Source organism: Scyliorhinus torazame, chromosome 4 (genome assembly GCF_047496885.1).
Source record: "Scyliorhinus torazame isolate Kashiwa2021f chromosome 4, sScyTor2.1, whole genome shotgun sequence".
NCBI lineage: Eukaryota > Metazoa > Chordata > Chondrichthyes > Carcharhiniformes > Scyliorhinidae > Scyliorhinus > Scyliorhinus torazame.
The window spans coordinates 101,742,688-101,766,054 of NC_092710.1; the positions used below are offsets into that span (position 1 = coordinate 101,742,688).

The window sequence follows — 23,367 nt, forward strand, 5'->3', positions numbered from 1 at the left end:
CAAAGTTGAGGCATTCACCCTCCGAAGCACCTCACACCACAACCCCTCCCCCATCTCTTACTGCCCCATCTCTAATCTCCGTTTCCACTTGAGCCCCTGAACACATCGCCTTCCAAAATTGTGCCAATCTTTCCCAGAACACCATGTTTGAATTTCAAATTTATGGTACCGGTCCTCTGAAATACTCTTTCATTTATTGCACCCTCTCACTGTCATGTTCAGTTTATAAGTTGGAATTCGAATTAACAGATTTTTTTCCCTTGGATACTAAAGGAATTGAATGCCTTTTGGCAATTCAAACACGCTACATTTGCTGGTTCCCCTTTAGACCCCGCCCTACTTGTTACCATCTCCAAGAATTCTGTTAAATTTATCACGTTTTCCTTTCATAAAACCATGTTGACTCTACTTTGGGGCGGCACGGTGGCTCAGTGGTAGCACTGCTGCCTCAAGGTGCCAAGTCCAGGGTTCAATTCTGGCCCTGGGTCACTGTCTGTGTGGAGTTTGTATGTTCTCCCCATGTCTGCGTGAGGGTTTCCTCTGGGTGCTCCGGTTTCCTCCCACAGTCCAAAGATCCTCCCACAGCCCAAAGATTGCTGGTTAGGTGGATTGGCCATGCTAAATTGCCCCTTGGTGTCCAAGGATGTGGGGTTATGGGGATAACCCCATAGCTCATTCGAAGGGTCGGTGCAGACTTGATGGGCCGAATGACCCCCTGTACTGTAAGGATTCTATGATTCTTCCAAATGACCTGCGATAACTACCGTTAATGGATTCCAGTATTTTCCCTATGATTGATGTTGGGCTAGATGTTGGGCTTCTTTGATAGAGAGGTGTTCCGACCTGGAGGGGGGAATTCGAAGACCGTTGATTTAAAATTGGAGCTTAGTTTACCATAGAACATCCAGTGCAGAAGGAGGCTATCCGGCCCATCGAGTCTGCACCGACCCACTTGAGCCCTCACTTCACCCCATCCCAATAACCCCATCTAACCTTTTTCGACACTAAGGGCAATTTATCATGGCCAATCCACCTAACCTGCACGTCTTTGGACTGTGGGCGGAAACCGGAGCGCCCGGAGGAAGCCCACGCAGACACCGGGAGAACGTGCAGACTGCACAGACAGTGACCCAACAGGGATTCGAACCTGGGACCCTGGCGCTGTGAAGCCACAGTGCTATCCACTTGTGCTACTGTGCTGCCCCTAACAGGAGCAGAAAGACTGAGATAAGAGGTGAAGGTTGGGAACCAAGTAGGATCAGAACAAAATATGCTACATATCCCACTGAATGGCAGGCTCAGCAAGGACTGACATAGGTTCCCATAGAGATGCCTTTTGAAGTGGAGACAAGAATTGGCACAATGTTTCGTGGGGGAGGGGGGGGGGGGGGTGGAGAACTAGGACTGGATTTGTCTTTAATCAGCAAAGAAAAAAAAGGCCCACAGGCTGACCTGGTGACTGTTGGAACTCGAGAGGGACTGGGGACCAATAGTTAAAAAGTACACTGAAAGTCACTAAATACCTGAACTGGAGGATGGCCTTTAAAGAGTTGCGAATGTAGGTGGGAAGAATGAGTCAGGGGAGGGGAAATGTCTTGATGTGGGAGGAAATCAGTTGTGTGTGCCAGAACTGCCTGAAGGGTTGGTTTAGCTCAGTGGGCTAGACAGCTGGTTTGTGATGCGGAACAAGGCCAGCAGCACGGGTTCAATTCCTGTACCAGCTTACCCGAATAGGCGCCGGAATGTGGCGACTAGGGGCTATTCACAGTGACTTCATACCTGTGACAATAAAAGGTTATTATTATTAAGTGATAGTTCTACCAGGGCTATCCTGTCTGGATATTTGGGAAGGGGGTAGAAGCAAACTGCGCAGGATTGGGTAACCAGAAGGCTGTGAGCGATGGGTGGTGAAGGAAGAACTCCAGCAAAGCGGAGGATAGTGACAGTCTGGTGAAACAATGATTTGATTGAAGGCAACGGGGGTGCCTGAAATATTATAGGCCATTGCATTTCAACAAGGTGCAAACAGCTGCTTAATTACTCAAATTAGCGGCCTGCTCAATGCAGTTTAAAGTAGCAGTTTGTAATAGACGCCAATGGCAAACAAGGAGACTCCAATGGCAAATGATCAGGACCATTTGTCCTCTATAGGTAGCTGTCTTGTTTAACTGGGAGTAGTATACATGGTTCTATCATTATATTGGAGAATTGTCTTGTGAGAAACTGTCTACATTTCCCAGTCCTGCTTCCCCTGTTTTCCTAACTTTCCAAAGAATAGGAAAGTTTTACCCGGGTTTTAATTCTTCCAATGCTGCATTTCAGAGACTTCAGTAAGACGCCACAACTTTTGACCAAAGGAAAGTAAGCGATTAGGGTCGACCATCCCTTCTCCGTGGGCAGCACGGTAGCATGGTGGTTAGCACAATTGCTTCACAGCTCCAGGGTCCCAGGTTCGATTCCGGCTTGGGTCACTGTCTGTACGGAGTCTGCACATCCTCCCCGTGTGTGCGTGGGTTTCCTCCGGGTGCTCCGGTTTCCTCCCACAGTCCAAAGATGTGCAGGTTAGGTGGATTGGCCATGCTAAATTGCCCTTAGTGTCCAAAATTGCCCTTAGTGTTGAGTGGGGTTATTGGGTTATGGGGATAGGGTGGAGGTGTTGACCTTGGGTAGGGTGCTCTTTCCAAGAGCTGGTGCAGACTCGATGGGCCGAATGGCCTCCTTCTGCACTGTAAATTCTATGATGACATGTTTTAAAAAAGTGGGCAGCACGGTAGCATGGTGGATAGCACAATTGCTTCACAGCTCCAGGGTCCCAGGTTCGATTCCGGCTTGGGTCACTGTCTGTGCGGAGTCTGCACATCCTCCCCGTGTGTGCGTGGGTTTCCTCCGGGTGCTCCGGTTTCCTCCCACAGTCCAAAGATGTGCAGGTTAGGTGGATTGGCCATGCTAAAAATTGCCCTTAGTGTCCAAAATTGCCCTTAGTGTTGAGTGGGGTTATTGGTTTATGGGGATAGGGTGGAGGTGTTGACCTTGGGTAGGGTGCTCTTTCCAAGAGCCGGTGCAGACTCGATGGGCCGAATGGCCTCCTTCTGCACTGTAAATTCTATGATTCTATGATTCTCATCTGTCACTTCAGAAATTGGCTTTGTTGGCTTCTTTTAGTCTGCATGATCAGAGTTGAACAATATTGAAAATGTGATCTTGGCCAAGTTAAATTCAATTTCAAAATGACTAGTTCTGACAGCGTTTAGCTATACACCCTTTGATCTTAATATGCTTTCTTGGCATCTGTAAAACCGAATCTGCAGTTTGTGGTCCTGGGGCTTGAAGACATTGGCATATAAAGTATAATTTACCTTTCCAATCTTTCTAAGTCCATGATTTTATCCTTTGTTTTGAAAACATTTATTATCTGTCTACCCCATGTTTGTCATTTTTTTTCCTTCTCCGAAGATTGAATAATTTTGTTTCCTCACATTGAAAAGTACCTGTTTATGAATTATGATTGGGTTCAGTGTGGTATCAGTTGCTATCATGAAAAATTTGAGCCTTTTAGGAGTCGACTTAAACTGCCATATGTTTACTTAGCATAAATAACAAAGACATTCCCATATTATGCCATTCTACGAGCGCGGGCAATGTGTGTCCCAGACCAGATATTCATGTCTTTGATATTTTCCCCTTCAGGGCTTTACCCATCATTCACTCTGCAACCTCCTCTGGTCCCAAAACATCCACCCCAACTTTGCCTCACCACTGGCAGCCTCACTCTCAGCAGTTTCGGCCTCATGCTCTGGAATTTCCTTCCTGAATGCCTTTCTTTCCTTTTTAAAAAATCTCCCTTAAAATCCTAGCTTTTTGGCCAGGTTTTTGCTCAATTTCAGAAATGTGGCAATCATTCAGGTCTCTGAATACGGTGCGCCATAGGCTTTGACACTGGCTTTTGAGCGGTGTACTTGGTTGGCAGTAAAATAATTTTCCAGCATCTGCAGTATTTTGCGTTTGTATTAAAATATGCATTTGAATCAATATGGACACTTATCATTTGAGCCATAATATCTTTTTGCTAATGATTTTATTACTTGTGTGAGGCCGGATTGAAGAATTGGAATAACATTTCTATGAATTCAACAAGAGTTGGTGGAGATTTTGGGTCTAGAAATAAGGAGTGAATGAAAACTCAGGTTATCTCAAATGCATTTCTTGGCATTTAAATTTCCCATCGCAGTCTGTGATTTTTCACAGCAGCTAGTGTCTGCTGAGGGTTTTACAACCAATTTGAAACCTTTTTAATTCACTGTAAAATAATAATGCATCTTCAGCATTATCTGGAACTGACTTTTGTCTGTCGCATTGGATAGATAAACAAGCATTTGAAAATTGTTTCTTCCATTGCAGCTAAAATGTTTTTTCAGCATCCAAACCTCGAGCGCACCTGAAAAAGCTTTACTGATTCCCTGAGTGTTCCTTTTGTAAAATTTGATATTTTCCACTGACTTGAGTGCCTCTTGATTTTAATGTCTATTCCTTGCTAGGTACGTTTATTTGCCATGGAACAGGAGAAAGCCACCTCAACACATCTGGCTGATTTCTAACCCCTCATTTTTGTCATCCATCATGGCTTTTCTTTTCCTCCAAGTATACTTTTGAATCTGTTTTCATATGCCTGAATTTGAACTTCTACATTAAAAAAAAATTAGATGGGAGTGTCTTAATTAGAAAAACAGTCATGAAAGGAATTCTTCAGTTTGTGCGAAGTATTTTGAGGATTTCACCTTGATTCTTGCTCTGCTTTTCCCTACAGGTCCGAGATGGGCTTCCTGGAATCTTGGTGTTTTTATTTGTATCCGGTGTGCAGGGATGCATCGAAATCTTGGCGTTCATATATCCCGAGTAAAGTCGGTTAACCTGGACCAATGGACACCAGAACAAATACAGGTAATAAGCCACATCATCAACTTCAGTGTGTGTTGCCTTGTACATCCTACTTCATTGATGGAGTTTTAAATGTCACTCTTAGGTGAAACATTTTTTGGAAACATTGTAATCCTTTGGTGTTGGCTTCATAATTCTAACCCACCCTGCAGGAAATTAATATTGGTTCCTGTCAAAGAAGCCGTCCGAATAATACTCACAGGAGGATGACATCTATGTAGAGGCATATATTTCCATCTGGTAATGTTTTTATTATGCATCTTATTTAAATCCATGCTGATGTCATCAGTAAGTGCTGTGACATCATTAGTTGTTACCTGTGTGTATTCGTATGTTTTAAATTCTTTAAAAAAAAATAAAAAAATTTAGAGTACCCAACTAATATTTCCCAATTAAGGGGCAATTTAGCACGGCCAATCCACCTACCCTGCACATCTTTGGGTTGTGGGTCGAAACTGTAGCCATCTGGGATGGCCACTTCTAACTAGGTGCAGAGGAACCCGCAAAGACTGGTGGGTAAAATGGACAAGCCAAGAATCAGGCAGGCTCGGAGCCTGAAATGCATATTTGTCAGCGAAGTTCAGACGGTATCGAAACTCCGTCCCATTAGCATGTTAATCAGGCCGATTAGCATTTGATGGCCCATCTTCACGAAAACAAACGACTGGTACTCAAGCAACTGGGACAGTCCCAGACATTTCGGCGCCACTCCCTGTTGAAGGGAAACGCAAACAACGGGGTCAGTGACCGCATGGGACACGCCCAGCCATCCAGATCCCCGCCCACTTATTGGTTAAGGAGTCGAACGGAGTGATCAGGGATCACCCAATTAGTAAGGCCCAAATCGAAGGACCGCCCAAAAGAGCACGAAAAACCCCTGAGTACAAGTAGAAGAGTTTGCCATATGTTTGCTCTCTTTTGTCCTTGGTACCCCGGTCACGGTCATCGCCAATCGTAGCAACACCAGAAGCGAGTCTAAGTTCAATGCCCGCTACCAGACGGATGAGCCCAGCTGAGCAGCAGTTGCTCCTTCAAACCTGAGATATCCAGAGTTGAACTGCGGCCACTGTTTTCTGACCTAAGCTGGGTGCCCGAAGTTAAGTACAGGTTGTCATAGTCGATAGGTGTAGTTAACTAGTAGTGTTTATGTTGCATGACTAATTGTGTGTAAATAAAGTACCCTTGAACTAACTAACTGGTGTTTGGCTCTTTGATCGATAGCTGGTTGAAACTTGTGGTGGTATCATTCGATACCTGGCGACTCTAAGCATTCGGACATAGATAGCATAGAAAGGAAGGCAAATTAATTGATTGCCCTAATTGGAATAGAGCTACAGAAAAGACCAAGTAGAAAAAGAAACTAGCAAAATAACCCACGCATACACGAGGAAAATATGCAAACTCCACTCGGACAGTGACCCAGAGCCGGGATCGAACCTGGGACTTCAGTGCTCTGAGGCAGCAGTGCTAACCACTGCGCCACCGTGTTGCCCTGTACATTCGTATTTAACTACTGTTAATTCTAATTCTATTCTGTTACTGTTATTTCAATGTTTAACTAGCTGCACCTGTTTTTGAGTCCATATTGTATTTTAAACTTTGATCTTTTTAAATTTAAAAAAAAGATTAACTTTAAGATTTTGACTACCTTTTTGTGATTAATTTACCACACCATCAGTCGTTGGAAAAAACAACAAAGTTACCCAATTCCCTCCAGACAATGCCCATACTGGTTCCCTGTAAAAGCAGCCATCCTACTTCACCCACTGCTCTTCTCAGTAGCCCAACAATTATTTTCTTTTCAGGTGCTACCCAGTTACCTTTTGAAAGCCATGGTTGAATCCCTCCATCGCACTCTCGGACAGTGCATTCCAGATCCTAACCACCTTTCTATTGCCAATCGTTGTAAACCAGTCCCTGGTTCTTAACCACCAAAAGTTTCTACCTATCTACTCTGTCTAGACAGTTGATGACTGTGAGCACCTCTATAAGTATCTACTCTGCTTTTCTTCTGTAAAGAGAACAATCCCAATTTATCCAATCTATCATCGTGACTGAAGTCACTCATCCTGAGAATTCTTGCAAATCCTTTCTACATCATCTCTAAAGCATTTGCATCCTTCCTAAATTGCATTGCCCAGAATTGAATGCACAAATGCAGTGGAGGCAGAACCATGCCTCTATTTGTAAAGCCCAGGATCCGACTTCCCTTTTTAACTACTCGCCCTATCCAGCCACCTGCAGCAATTTGTGCACATACACCTCCAGTAGCTCTGCTCCTGCAGCTGTTTACAATTGTGTTCTTTATTTTGTATTGCCTTTCTCCTCATTCTTCCTACATTAAATTTAATCTGCTTATGCCCACTTTTTTTACCTGCCTAAAGCAATGGTTAGCGTATTGGCCCCTGGGGAGCCCCATTGAAAACCTGCCTCCGGTCTGAAAAAACAAGCGCTTGTCACTGCTGTTTCAGGTGTTCAGCAAATTGTTAAAATATATGCTGCAACACCTCCTTTATGTCATGGGTTTCAACTTTATGTTCATTTCTGTGGCACTTTCTCAAAGTCTTTTGGAAGTCCGTGTAAATGCATCAACTCAAAAAATCTCAAAGTTAGGTGAGCAAGGGTTACCTTTTAACAAATCTATGTTGGCTTTCTTTAATTAATGCCTGTTTTTCCAAGCAATTATTTTAGTCCCAGATTATAGTTTCTGGAAGTGTTCCCCCAACTGAGGTCAAACTGACTGGTCTATAGTTGCTGGACTTATCCTTGTGGCCTTTTTTGTTCAAGAGTATAACATTTTCTCATCTCCAGTCCTCTGGTACCACCCCTGTATCTACAGAGAATTGGAAGATTCTAACCAGTTACTCCACAACTTATGCCGTTGCATCACTGGCATACTCCGATGCATTCCATCTGGTTCTGATAAACTTTCAGTACAGCCAGAATTCAAAATATCTCATCAATTTTTAGCCCATCCCGTATCTCAATTACTTTGTCTTTCTCAATGATTTTGGCAGTATCTATTTACTTGGTGAAGACGGATGCAAAGTACTCATTTACCGTACCTGTGTCCTCTGTCTCTATGAATAGATCCCACTATCTCCAAGCATAGATACCCTTTTTGGTCCCTGATACCAACCTCACAAACCACACCACCTTACAGTTGTGTCCAATCATCTTCAACTGCTTCATCAATGACTTTCCTTCCATTATAAGGTCAGAACTGGGAATATTGGCTGGTGATTCCACAATGTTCATCATTCATGATGTCACAGATACAGAAGCAATTCATGTCCAAATGCAGCAAGACCTGGATAATATCCAGGCTTGGGTTGACAAGTAACACACGGAACACACAGTTGCTAATCAATGACCATCTCCAACAAGTGAGAACCTGACCATTTTTCCTTGACATTCAATGGCACTGGCATTGCTGAATCCCCCACTATCAACCTGGGGTTGGGGGTGGGGGTGGGGGGGTTGTGGGTGGGGGGGTGGGGGGGGGGGGGGGGTTGTTGACTGCACTAGCCATATAAATACTGTAGCTACAAGAGCAGGTCAGTGGTCCGGATTCCTGCAGCGAGTAACTCACCTGACTCGCCAAAGCCTGTCCACTATCAACAAAGCACAAGTTAGGAGCGTGATAAAATATTCTACCCTTGCCTGGGTAAGTGCAGCTCCAACAACACCCGAAGCTCAACATCATACAAGCAGCCCGCTTGATTGGCATCTCTTCCACAAACATTGACTCCCACCACCACCAACGAACAGTGGCAGTAGTGTGTACCAACTACAAGATCTACTAGAGGAACTCAACAAGGCTCCTTGGGCAACACCTTCCAAACCCATAACCTCTGCCATCTGGAAGGGCAGAAGATGTATGGGAACACTAACACCTGGAAATTCCTCCAAGTTGCTCACCATTGTGACTTGAAAACACATCTCTGTTCCTTCACTTTCACTGGGTCAAAATCCTGGAGCTCCCTCACTAAAAGAACTGTGGGTGTACCTACACTACATGGACTGCAGCAGATCAAGAAGGCAGCTCACCGCCACCTTCTCGAGAGCAATTAGAGATGGACAATAATGCTGGACTAGCCAGTGCCGCCCACATCCTGTAAACTAATTTTTTTTAAATTTAAAAATTGTTACCACCTATTTTCCACTTATGCCTTTAGATTACTTTGGAATCACTTTTGTATTAGCCAAGCGTATCTTTTCATACTTTGCCAGACTTTCTGTTTCACGTCCTCTCTGAACCGTTTATATTTAGCCTGGCTCTTGCTTGTATCACCAACCTGATATCTATCATGAACCTGGCATTTGTCATACACTCCCTTTTTCCTGCATAATCTTTTCATCACATTTTGCCAGGGAGCTCTGGCTTTGTTTGTCTTCTCTTTTATCCTTGTGGGAACCATCTCTCTTTTTTAAAGGCAGACCATCGTTCAGCTACCATTTTGCCCGACGATCTTTGATTGCACCTTACCTGGGACAGATAAATTCACAACACGTTGAAATTGTTTTTGATGCAGAACTTTCCCTTTTTCTTTGTTTTTTAAAACTGTAGCAGAGTGAAGGTTACTGTATATGTTTGAAGTTGAAGACTTTCATATCTTCTGCAGATGCTGTTTTGTATGCAAAACAGCAATTCGAGATGCTTGCTTTGGCATTTATCTCCATGGGAGGCATCAGAGCCACAATTGTGGAACATAAAGACATTGGAATTTAATAGTTTGGAGCATACAGTGGGTATTGAAATAGTAATAAGTATAAAACAGATTTTTTTCCAGATATATTTGTTCATTCAGAATTGCAGAATTAATATATAAAGCAACTCCACTTCTTACCGTAAGGAAGCTGCTGAAAAATATTAGTCCCAATAAAGGATTTAAGGAAATGCAAACTCTGAATCAAAGCTGAAATGGACTACAGAAAATTACATTACCTAAGGCCACAGCCAAACAGTGGTTTGAGTGAGAGCTCCACCCAATTGAACCCCAAATTGTTATGTCACAGCATACAATGGGATTGAAATTTTAATCCGTTTCATACATGGTGAGCTCTGCATTTCTTAGAATCATAAAATTTACAGCGTGGAAGGAGGCCATTCGGCCCATCGGGTCGGCACCGGCCCGTGGAAAGAGCACCCTACTTCAGCCCAGGCCTCCACTTTATCCCCGGAACCCAGTAACCCCACCTAACCTTTTTGGGCAATTTAGCATGGGATGGCCAATCCACCTAACCTGCACATCTTTGGACTGTGGGAGGAAACTGGAGCACCCAGAGGAAACCCACACAGACACGGGGAGAACGTGCAGACTCCGCACAGATAGTGACCCAAGCCGGGAATTGAACCTGGGACTCTGGAGCTGTGAAGCAACTGTGCTACCCTGCTCTGGAGCTGTGAAGCAACTGTGCTAACCACTGTACAATCGTGCCTTTGAAGGGACTTGGGAGGTAGATGCTGAGGGGAAACACTCTTCTATAAAGTATCTCCTGCCAATTTCATAGTTCTTTGAAGACTCCACTTGAACTCTATTATATGTGATTCTTTGTATTTAGAACATAAGAACTAGGAACAGGAGTAGGCCATCTGGCCCCTCAAGCCTGCTCCGCCATTTAATGAGATCATGGCTGATCTTTGTGGACTCAGCTCCACTCTCCGGCCCGTACACCATATCCCCGAATCCCTTTATTCTTTAGAAAGGCATCTATCTTTTTCTTAAAAACGTTTAAAGAAGGAGTCTCAACTGCTTCACTGGGCAAGGAATTCCAGAGATTCACAACCCTTTGGGTGAAGAAGTTCCTCCTACACTCTGTCCTAAATCTACCTCCCCTTATTTTGAGGCTATGCCCCCTAGTTCTGCTTTCCCCGACCAGTGGAAACAACCTGCCTGCATCTATCCCATCTATTCCCTTCATAATTTTATATGTCTCAATAAGATCCCCCCGCATCCTTCTAAACTCCAATGAGTACAGTCCCAGTCTACTCAACCTCTCGTCATAATCTAATCCCCTCAACTCTGGGATCAACCTAGTGAATCTCCTCTGCACTCCCTCCAGTACCAATATGTCCTTTCTCAGGTAAGGAGACCAAAACTGAACACAATACTCCAGATGCGGCCTCACCAACACCCTATACAATTGCAGCATAACCTCACTAGTCTTGAACTCCATCCCTCTAGCAACGAAAGTGTGTTTATCCCCAACCGTTTATGTATCTACATTTAAGAGCTGATGGACAATGGTGGTAAATCTTCAAATTGTTGCACTTGAGTCATGCCAGTGCATACTTGGAAGACATTACATTTTTAAAAACTTTTCCTTTTAAAATGGATGAACTATAAGATGGCTGCCAAATTCAACAGTCGAGCTAGCTGTCTAGAAAGTTCCAAATTGGATTATAATGGGCAGGGGTCTCCCTTGAATGGACATGCCTAAATGGCATTGTTCTGCAGAATTTCCTCTATTTTCAAAGTGCACTCCAAGCCACAGGGACAATAAACTTTCAGACTGTCTGACTCTGGGTCTGCTGTGTAAGAAAGAAGGGCTATTTTGGCTGAGTATCCACAATGAAGAATTACCTTCTATGGTATATCAATGGCTTTTTACTGTTACTGAAACGCCTTCATTCCTTCCATTGTGTGTCATGTGATCATGTGTATCATTCTTCATGTAATTATTGTGAACTCTTTTTGTCCAAAAACTGAGACCCTGGACAATCTACAAGAACCAGCAACAACATCACAGCTGCTGAAAATGGCTTTTTAATTTTGCCTTTTCAAGACCATTGTGGCAAAATAGAACTCTAGCTTGTCAAATAGTGTCAATACATTTCAAAACAATTTTATCCCTGTTGTGACTAGGGGGCTGAAACTCCCATGCAGCACATTGTTGATTCTGAATCATTGTCCCAGCACTATCCTTACTATCAATTTTAAAACGGGTGGGATTTCAAGTCCACTGTGATCCTTGACTACCCTCCGCAATAAGAATAAATCCTTGACTGATATTTTCTCCTGTTTTGCAGTGCATGCAAGATATGGGCAACACCAAGGCTCGACATCTCTATGAAGCAAACCTTCCTGAACATTTCCGGAGACCTCAGACTGACCAGTATCCTTGATGTCTTTGTATAAATAAAACTGGGTATCAGCTCATGAGTGAATTGGAGCACTTTCTGCTAGTCTCTGTGTAAAAGATCTGAATCTGTGTTTATATTTCTGTTCTGCAACCTTTGGGAGGGTATTATATTTTCATCTTAGTTCGGATTTCATGTAAAACAGAAAGACTAGTGCTTTATTGCACTTTTAGCATCCACTGGACGTCTCAAAGCACCTCATAGCCAATGGAGTGCTTTCGAAGTGTAGTCCCTGCTTTATTGTAGGAAACATGCCAGCCAATTTGTGTGCAGCGACCTCCCACAAACAGCTACATGAGAATGACTGGATAATAGTTTTTTCCCCCCTCCCATGTGATGTTGATTGAGGGACAAATATTAGCAAGGCACCAGGAAGAACTCCCTAACTCGTCATTGGAATAGTGCCACGGGGTCTTTTACATCACCCAAACAGGCAGATGTGGCGTTGGTTTAATGCCTTAACCGAAAGGTAGCACCTCCAGCAGTGCAGTATTCCCTCAGTGCTGCACTTGGAGTGGCAGCATTGATTTTTTTGGAAAAGCCCCAGGGTGGTACTTAATAATAATCTTTATTGTCATAAGTAGGCTAACATTAACACTGCAATGAAGTTATTGTGAAAATCCCCTAGTCGCCACATTCCGGTGCCTGTTCGGGTACACTGAGGGAGAATTCAGAATGTCCAATTCACCTAACAACACGTCTTTCGGGACTTGTGGGAGGAAACGGGAGCACCCAGAGGAAACCCACGCAACCACTGAGATACCACGCCACCCACAACCTGAAGATTCAGAAACAAGGGTGATGGATCTATAAATCATTCAGAAATAATTAAATTTGTATTTTAATAACATACATCCATAAATCCTCGTACTCGTGCTGTCCAAAGGTATTTGAAAAATTCTATACCTTTTTTTAACATGGAATTTATATACTTTTCTCTAATCTAGGCTTTCTCAATCGTTTTCAGTCTAGATCTATCTATCTGCTTCATGCACACAATTCTTGAGAACAGAGATGATAACTCTATCCCAGATGTCTGCAGAATTGTGCTTACCCATAACTGACCAATGAATCGTAAAATGAAATTTCTCCTCTTACAATCTGGCAATTCTCCTCTTACAATTAAAATTCTATTGTAATTTTCCAAAACTCCAATCTCTTGTGTTTTACAAACAGCTTTTAGTTCAGCTACCTAAAATATGAGTTTATTACTCAAAAGATTTAATGGTTTGATTTATTCCAGTTTGAGTTCATTTCTGCTTTAAACATCCATTTGGGATTTTTAACTGTGGTAGTGCAGTATAATGTTGTTTCTCTGTCAGTTCAAATGCCAAGTATATTCCACATCTCTAATCTGTACAATGGTGAATCTAAAATAAAATAATTTATTGCAGAACAGCATTCTGCAAATGTATTAGAAGGATATTGATTTTTACTTTGTGTTTGACGTTTTTTTGTTTGTACCCTATACTTGTGGAAACGAGAATGGAACCTTAGCATAAAACACTTAGCACTTAGTTGTTGCTGGACATGGATAGCTTTAATGAGCATCTTCCTTGCAACACCATTAAATTGTGACCTGAAGCAGAAATCATTTTAGCACAAGCTGTTGTTTGCTCTCCCAATGTTCCTGGGTTTGTCACAATGGACTTCTCAAATTAAACTTTGAATTATCCACTGCTTTAAAAAAAAAAAAAATTCTGTAGTAAAACGTTGCACTAAATTCATGTGTTTATGAAGCAGCTGGTGCAAATCGCATGTTCTAATTTCTGGATCCATGTTGTCCAAATGAATAATTTGGAAGATGCCTATTAACTATCTTTTAAATGGATGTAATTTGTTTAGCAGGTTGCATTTCTTCAATAATGGATCTGTCCTTTTTTTTTCTCCCCCGACCCCTGTCTCCAATAACATTACGTTTTACTTTTATGAGCAGAGTAAGTATTTCATTATATCCTTTGCAGAATTAAGAATTTATTGCTTTTCTGTTGGCTTGTGTAAATTTTCTAAATCGAATTTTGACCACTAGCTATAAAAGATTTTTTAAAAAGGAGCAATGATTACTTTGTGATTAAATCTGATTGTGCAAATTAAGTAATCCTTGGAAATAGAATTCCAACTGTCTGCACTCCCAGAAGATCCAAAATTAATTTTCTTTATTGCATTTATTCTGTTTTTTACCAATTCTATTACACTCCACAATTGGGTTTTGGAAAAGTTAATCCATTAAGTATAGAACTTTTTTCCTATTTTCAAAACAATGCCTTTATATCAAGAAATGGATTCTTCAATTCCAGTGCTACATATATTTAACTGAATCCAACAATAACAGTACTGGCAACAGTTCAGCATTGCAGCTTCATTTTTTAGGCTTATGATTCAAATTTTGATTAAAGAAACTGGCTCAAGACAACAGATTGAGAACCTGAATTCTACAAAGGATATAGTGGAATTGTTAAATGCACAACAATTAAGTGCAGTGCCATAAGGGAGAAAAAAAGTGAGTGCTGGCTGCAAAGCAAATTGCCTGCACTTAAAAGTCAATTCATATGCAGCAGTCTTTTGCCAGTTGGCAATTTGCCAGTCTCATTTAGGTCATCTGTGGAAGGTGGGAAAAATTGACTGGGAAGTTCCTGTACTCACTGGTAGCAATTTCAACTGTATGGTGTTATTGATTGTGACTTCATATTTTCAAACTGGTAGGTAATGGTTTTGGTGGTGGGTGGGCAGTAGGTGGGTGGGCGGTACGTGGCTGTTTCCTTGGAGGAATATCTGATCCATTGTTTTGGTTGACAAGCTGCCAGTGTGGAATGCAACCACTCCCTGCCCATCTTTACAACACATATTAAGCCACTTGTCGGTCTTTAGAATCGCTGTTCAATTATGTCAGTACCACATATCTCAGTTCATACCTCCCTTAGGAGTCATGAGTGCAAACATCTGGCTCACATAGTGGTCTATTATACATGTTAAAATAAATCTAAAATCCATCATTTCCTTGATGTTTAACTTCTTTATAATCAGTCAGTAGTTTTTCCATTCTCTGTTTACTTTATTTGGGGACTGCTTCCTCCTGTGTTTTCATTTCACTCACTTCTGTCTGATTTTACCTTGTGGACTGAATCCAATCTTTGCATATTTCAAGAGCCTTTGTGCTTATCTCTAATGCAAATGTTCACATCCTATAAAATCACCCTGGTCTCTGTGGCCCTTTTTAATCTCTCCATTTGGCCAGAATGAGATTTGATTGTACAGTTGCCAACATTAATCTCATTCTCCTATATATCTTTGTCACAATTGTGCACCAGTTATTATTTATCTATTACAAAACACCAATTCTTTTGGCAGGTTCTTTTTTTAAAAAAAAGTATTTTTATTCAACAAATTTTCAACATTTTCATAATACAATCCCCAAGCAACCCCCCCATCTCTTTGCCCACCCCCTCAACAATCACCGGTAACCAATTCCTGAAAATGCATAATAAACAAACACCAGCAATTGTAGAACCCCTCCTTCATTCCCCGCATCGTACTTTACCCTCTCTAGGATCAAAAACTCCAGTAAATCCCCCCCGCCATGCTGAGGCGCAGGGTGGAGAGGCTGCCCTCCACCCCAACAACCCGCCTTTGAGCGATCAACACGGCGAACGTCACACCCACCTGCAGCTCGAGCTGGTCCGACACCCTGAAAGTGGCTTCTAGGGGCCCGGTTTCACATCTGCATGCAGGACCCCTGAAACTGTCCTGAATACCGACTTCCAGAAATTTCCTAGTTTCTGACAGGACCAAAACATGTGAACGTGATTTGAAGGGCCCCTCCCACATCTCTCTCAAGTATCCTCTACCCCACAAACAGCCTGCTCATTCTTGATTTAGTGAGCAGTGCCCTATACACTACCTTCAGTTGTATCAACCCCAGCCTCGCCCAAGAAGTTGAGGTATTCACCCTCTGTCGCACCTCACACCACAATCCCTCTTCAAGCACCATCCCCAGTTCCTCTTCCCATTTCATCTTAATCCCCTCCATGGATACCTCGTCATCCTCCAGGATCCTCCCGTTAATCATCAAGACGATTCCCTTCTCTAGTCACCCCGCTGACAACATTTCTTCCAACAACGAAGGAGCTACCAGGAAGGTCGGGAACACTTTCCTAGAGAACACCGGTACCTGCATTTACCTAAACCACTCTCTCTGAGCCAATCCATATTTCTCTCCCAACTCTTCTAGACTCGCAAATCTCAAAGCTCGTATCCATCCTTCCTGGCCCGACCATGTAATTCCACCTAATCGGCATCCCCTCTGCCCCAGCCCTCAATTTAAAGTGTAGCCTAAACTGTCTCCAAATCCTCACTGCAGCCATAATCACCTGACTCCCCGAATACTTTCCTGGCGCCATTGGAAGCGGTGCCGTTGCCAACGCCTGCAACCCCGACCCCCTGCAAGAGCCTGCCTCCATCCTTACCCACATAGCCTTTCCCTGCTTACACCATTCTCTCACCTTCTCAACATTTACCGCCCAATAATAGTAAAGCAAGTTCGGGAGGCCTAGTCCCCCCCTTTCGCTTTCCCCTCTGTAATATCACCTTTATAAACATTTTGGTTTCAACTATTGATCCCAGATTCTCCTTTCTTACCCAATGTATATCATTGGGACATTGATAAATTATAGGTTTAATATTGAGGTACTTTATCCCAATCACTATTTAGATATTTAGTATTGGAGTAAAGGGCAAGGAGAGGGAGGAATTTCTGAAATGTGTTCAGGAGAACCTCCTTGACCAGTATGTTCATAGAATTTACAGTGCAGAAGGAGGCCATTCGGCCCATCGAGTCTGCACTGGCTCTTGGAAAGAGCATCCTACCCAAGGTCAACACCTCCCCCCTATCCCCATAACCCAGTAACCCCACCCAACACTAAGGGCAATTTGGGACACTTAGGGCAATTTATCATGGCCAATCCACCTAACCTGCACACCTTTGGACTGTGGGAGGAAACCGGAGCACCCAGAGGAAACCCGCGCACACACGGGGAGGATGTGCAGACTCCGCACAGACAGTGGCCCAAGCCGGAATCGAACCTGGGACCCTGGAGCTGTGAAGCAATTGTGCTATCCACAATGCTACCATGCTGCCCCTATCCTGTTCTCGACACATTAGCAAGGAGGCAATGCTGGATTTGGTGCTGGGAAATGAGGTGGGCCAAGTGGAGTAAGTGTCTGTGGGGGAACATTGGGTAAGAGTGATTATTGTGTCATAAGGTTCAGACCAATCTGGAAGAGGAAGGAACACTATCAGGTAGAACATCTAAATTGGAAGACAGCTCATCATGATGCAATGAGAAGGAATCCAACCAGTGCAAAATGGAATTGAAGCCTTGCAAGAAAATCTGTAAAGGACCAATGGGTGACACTTCAGGTACAAGCTAGGTCTATTCCAACAAGGTTGGGCAACCAATAACTGGGGACCTTGGAGGCAAAGAAGATAGAACATAGAACATAGAACAATACAGCGCAGTACAGGCCCTTCGGCCCACGATGTTGCACCGAAACAAAAAGCCATCTAACCTACACTATACCATTATCATCCATATGTTTATCCAAGATTAGTTCAAGATTATCCAAGATGCATTAGTCACTTGTAGTATAGAACTAGAGAAATGCTGTTTAAGCTTTTCATCTTGTACTTAGAACATAAGAACATAAGAACTGGGAGCAGGAGTTGGCCATCTGGCCCCTCGAGCCTGCTCCGCCATTCAATGAGATCATGGCTGATCTTTTTTGGACTCAGCTCCACTTTCCGGCCCGAACACCATAACCCTTAATCCCTTTATTCTTCAAAAAACTATCTATCTTTATCTTAAAAACATTTAAAAAAAAAAAAAAAAAATTCAAGATAAAGAATTGTACTTATCAAGATAGCTCGCAAGATTACCAACAATAAAGGGGACAATAGTTTATACTGCATGAGAAGAATGTGCAGATTGGTTGACAAGTGGACTTTGGTAGAGGTGTTGCCATGGAGAATGTTGCCATAGGGAACAGTTCACATCGCAGGAAATCAAAATGGTCCAAACACCTTTTGCACCTATTACCCTTAATGGATAATAAATGAGAATTAAGCAATTAATTTTTTTTAAATGGTGATTTCAGAAAAAATAAGTTGCCATAAACATAACTTTGGAAGGTCACATAATTGGTTCAAAGATATACAATGTGATCCTTTCAGCTTTGAACGTGGCAAACGATTCATCAAAAGATGTAAGAGTACACTTTGAGATAGACAATGCAGGTAAAACTATCACCCTTCGAATGTGAATAGCTGTAGCCGTGAAGTAAGCCAGATTATCCATCAGCAGTTACTAATGTAAGAGCAATGAGGCAGTACTTGGGAAAGGAGAAGGGGAATGATAGGTGCTCCTTGTGAAAGTTTGGAACTCTCTTCTACACATAACAATTCATGCAAAATCAGTTAATTTTAACCCTTGGATTGACATTTTTGTTATCCAGAGTTATTAAGGGTGCATGGTTGGGTTACAGACATGCCATGATCTTAGTTTTTTGAAAATATTGTGGAATTTTTGCACTTAATATCAACTTTGCAGAACAATATAGAAATAATGATAATCAAAACACTAATAACAGCAACACAGTATCACAAGTTGCCACCGCATCTGTGCCAGACCCAGTATTATAATTTCTCTACATTATTTACATTAGTGTGTAAGCGTACAGTTTTTTAGAAGTGTTCTTATTGGGATTTTTAAAGTTTAGGAATAAGAATTATACACAACTTTACACGGGTATTTCCAACTGCTGCCAGCACTCTTCACATCGTTCATAATTCAAATTATTTTGCTGGGGGAGGGTAGGGGGGAAAAAACGTCCTGTTTTCCCTCCCCCCTGAGTTCCCGAGGGGGTTAGAATGGTCCACCTTCCCAGTTTGGCAGGTGTGGGAGGGATCCGTGTCCCATCCTGTGAATGGTCTTCCCTCCCGTTCCTTCTTTGCAATATGCGAGCTCCCTTTCATCCAGGAAGTGCTCCCTGCCCCACCCTTTCTACCCCCCCCCCCAACTCTCCCTTCCTATCTGCTCCCTACCGCCCCCAAAGATAGTTGCTGGTTGCGAACAGGTCTGCAAAGAGGTTTGCAAACTTTTTTCATGTGTCGTGAAATCTCTCCTCGGACCCCCTCAGCGAGAATTTTATTTTTTCCAGTTTCAGGAACTCTTGCTAGGTATGAGAACCACTCTGAGGCCCTGGGTGGTGCTGCCAATTTCCAGCCTGGCAGAAATCTCCACCTGGCGATCAGTGAGACGAAGGCCAGAGCCCCCGCCCCCTTCCCCAGAGCTCTGGATGCTCTGACACCCCAAAGACTGCCACAGATGGGCACAACTCCATCTCGACCCCACACCCTGGACAAGGCTTTGAAAAAGGCAGTCCTGAACTCTGTCTGGGGCAGGATCAGAACATTTGGGTGTGGTTGGCTGGGCCCCTGACACTGTTCGCACCTATCCTCCACCTCGGGGAAGAACCCACTCATGAATGCTTTAGTAAGATGCGCTCTGTGCACTACTTTGAGCAATCCAGAGTCCTCGCTATATCTCCATGCCTAGCCCCTCCTCCCATTTCCATCTGGTCTCATCCAGTGGGGTCCTGACCTTTTCTATGAGTCCGTAGATGTTGCCACATTTGTTGTCCTCTAACGAGTCTAGCCTACCAGTGCCCAGAAATATGTATCCGGGTCTCGGGGGCGGGGACGACAACGTCGATTTTGTCTGCTTATGGAAAAAGCTGTGCAGCTGCAGGTACCTGAGCTTGTTCCCTTTCGGGAGTTGGAGCCTCTCTGAGGTTCCCCCAGAGTCGCCAGTCTGTTGTCCACGTACATTCCTTCCTGTCTTCCCTCCACGTCCCAAATGTGGCATGTATTCTCTCCAGTGTGAACCTATGGTTGTTGCAGATGGGGGCCTCTATGGACATCTCATCAAGCTTGAAATGGCGTCTGAACTGGTTCCATGTCTTGAGTGTGGCCACTACCACCAGGCCCCTAGAGTCTGTGTGGGGACGGCCGAGAGTGGTGCCAGTGCTCAGAGACGCCCGAGTGCAGAAGGCCTCCTCCATTCGGACCCAGTCCTGCCATGATCTTATTGAATGGCATAACAGGCTTGAGGGACTAAATGACCCACTCCTTTTTCCGAGAAGGTTGAAAGGTGGCCTGATATAGGTCTTTTGAGGAGTTTGTGAGGATAGATTTAAAGAAGATATCACTTGTGGAGGTATTCAAAACTAGGGTCAGAAATTTAAGGTATCTCATCAATCCAGTCAGGAAATTGGATGACATTTCTGTCCTCCGTCACAGTTAACTTGATACCAAAATATTTTGTACTCCACTGTACAAATTAAGTTGCATTTTATGCAAGGCTTTTCTGGTGATATTCGAACTAAACTTCTCATTTCAGTTTGAACTTGTGCTTTCTTGTCCTACAACAAAAGTTTAATTTAATGTGACAGTTCAAATTTAGCACCCTGGACATACACCTGGTCCCTTCATTGCCACATTTCAAGATTGAAGAGCTCAATTCTCCACTCTTTTTCTCGTGGCTGTTTGACAGCATTGGCAGAATTTCACTGTCTTCCTTGAGTCTGATCAAAATCTTGGCTGGTTAGAAGACTGGACTATTTGAATATGACATCATGTGACTTGTCTACTGATATTTGATGTATTGGGTAAATTACTGCTTTTCGACCAGAAATATTAAATTATGCCGCCTACTAAAATATCCACCTTTCAACTGTATCTTCAGCTATTACAACCAACTTTCCTTCTAAGGTGCGTAGACGTACCGCCCTTTAACATTCAGGCATGTTCCACACTGGACAAACACGCCTTACATAAGCAACAGTCTTTTGGAGATGTGCATAGACATGTCAATCTTAAAGGGGCTGGGCAGTGCCACAAATGGATCATGTACAATGAAAGGAAATTAAAATGAGCCTTATAGCACTATTTATGATGGTGTTTTTCAAAGTGGGGGTTGTGACCCACAGATGGGTCGCAGGAGGGTGTAAAATGGATCACCAAAAGTCGTCAAAAATGATCCCCAAAGATCGCCTGACCATTTTTTCCGCTTTCTCTCTGGATAAATTCTCACTGCCATAGTCTATGACCACATGAGGTTGACGTAGAAGCTGGTGCTGTGGACTTTCTTGCCTCCCAGGTCACCGCCACCAACACAGCTTCCAGCAGTGACTCCCATTTCTGCAGCAGCTGATCGACCAGATGAGTCAGCACCTGCAACTAAAACTGAAGTGTTTCAAAGAAAAATCAGTTCCTTTTAAATTTCTTCCCTGAAGATGCTCCTGCACCAAGTTCATTTCCAGCAATGCCCCGCACTCCTTTTTGCCAGGCCTGCATCTCCCACCCAAAACCAAATGACTGCCTACTGGAATATGTTTCCACAAGTACCCCAATTAGCACCACTCAGCTGGAGAACTCCCATATACAAGATTTAGCAGAACATTCCTGTGTATCCTGTGGGGATCTTCCTGCCTTTCAGTTAGTCCATTGCTTTGAAGCGGATTCATGTTCGCTCAAGGTTCACGTTTGAAAAACGTGATTTATGATATACCTGTTGTCACCTTTTAAAATTTGTGATATTTATTTATTTTACGTTTTATTGTCCACTGATCTGCCTACTTGCATTATTTGGCTCATTTTGTAAGTTTTTCGTTGTTTCTTCAGTCTGGACTGTTCCTTCTAGTTTGACATTGCAAACGGATCAAATTTAAATGCAATGAGTTTTTGAACGTTGCTTGTTATGGGAGTGTAGGGAAATCGTGGAATGGATCCAGATCTAGAAAGCAAGATTTAGGTGTTGAAAGAAATAATAAAAAATTGCGAGGCACACGCTTTAAGTCAGCAGCAACTGTAGAGAGAAGAATATGTTAATGTTTGGATGTGGATCATTTGCTAACACTTGTTTGACCTGTTAGATATATCTGTTGAAGAGTGGAAACCGAGTACAAAGCTGAGATGGTTGTTTTGACTGACTGGAATTTATAAATGTAGGCCCAACTTTCTCATTTATCTGACTTATTTGGACCAAAGTCCATGGTACTTGAAGATGGTGAGCACATGCTACACTTGTAGAAATACAAAACATAGACCACTTTAATGTGTGGTAATATAAAAGTCACAAATAATTGAATAAATTAAGATGGCCACAATTCTGTTTTTGCTTGTTAAATGGTTCCTGATCAGCATCATGACTACACTGTTCCCTCCAACTAAATATTGGGAACACAACTAAATATTGGGAACATTGCCTTTGCTTTCTGCTACAAACTGTATTCTGTAGCCACCAATTCCATCTCCCATGCAATTGTCTGAGGCTGAACCAGCCTGTTTGTGACCTTTGTGTCGCATTTCACCCCAAGATGAGCTTTTGACCACACCAGTTCCACCACTGAAACTGCCTATTTCCATCTCCTTAACATTGTCTGACTCTGTCCCTACCATGTCATCTTCTGTTAAAAATTCATCTACCTCTTTGCTGCATCTAGACTTGACTATTCCAGTTCATTTCTGACCAACCTCTTGTATCATGTTCTATCCTCTGTAAAGTTGAGGCCATCCAAATTCTGTTGCCTGTGTTTTAACTTGCACAAAATCCCATTCACCAATCACCCCTGTGCTCACTGACTTACCATTGTTGAACATGGAGTCAGTGTATGATTTTTAAAATTCTCAAATACAGAACGTGCTGCAAAAACTCAGCAGGCCAGGCAGTGTTTGTGGAGAGAGAAAAACAGTTAATGTTGCGAGTCTAATATGACACTTAGAATCATAGAATTTACAGTGAAGGAGGTCATTCGGCCCATCAAGTCTGCACCGGCCCCTGGAAAGAGCACCCTACTTAAACCTACACCTTCACCCCATCCCCACAACCCGACCCAACCTTTTGGACACTAAGGGGCAATTTAGCGTGGCCAATCCACCTAAGCTGCCCATTTTTAGACTGTGGGAGGAAACCGGAGCACCCGGAGGAAACACACGCAGACACGGAGAGAAAGTGAAAACTCCACACAATCACCTGAGGCTGGAATTGAACCCGGGTCCCTGGAGCTGCGAGGCAGCAGTGCTAACCACTGTGCCGCCTTCATCAGAACTCGAATACATTTCTCATCCGTATTTCCATATTATTTCATGGTCACACGCTTCCCTACCTCTGTAATCTCCTCCAGTACCACAGTTCTCCAATCTGTTTTCCGCCAATTCTTTCCTCTTGCACAGC

General features: G+C 43.1%; 1 protein-coding gene across 5 annotated transcripts in view; it reads left to right on the top strand.

Moving 5' to 3' along the window:
• Positions 1 to 23,367, top strand: part of smap1 (small ArfGAP 1) — a 357,663-nt gene that overhangs the window by 52,487 nt on the left and 281,809 nt on the right. For all 5 annotated transcript variants that reach the window (XM_072498384.1, XM_072498386.1, XM_072498387.1 and 2 more), the window contains exons 2-3: positions 4,805 to 4,938; positions 11,969 to 12,054. In XM_072498384.1, coding sequence (XP_072354485.1) covers positions 4,805 to 4,938; positions 11,969 to 12,054 — 220 coding nt within the window. The remainder of the gene's footprint in view (positions 1 to 4,804; positions 4,939 to 11,968; positions 12,055 to 23,367) is intronic.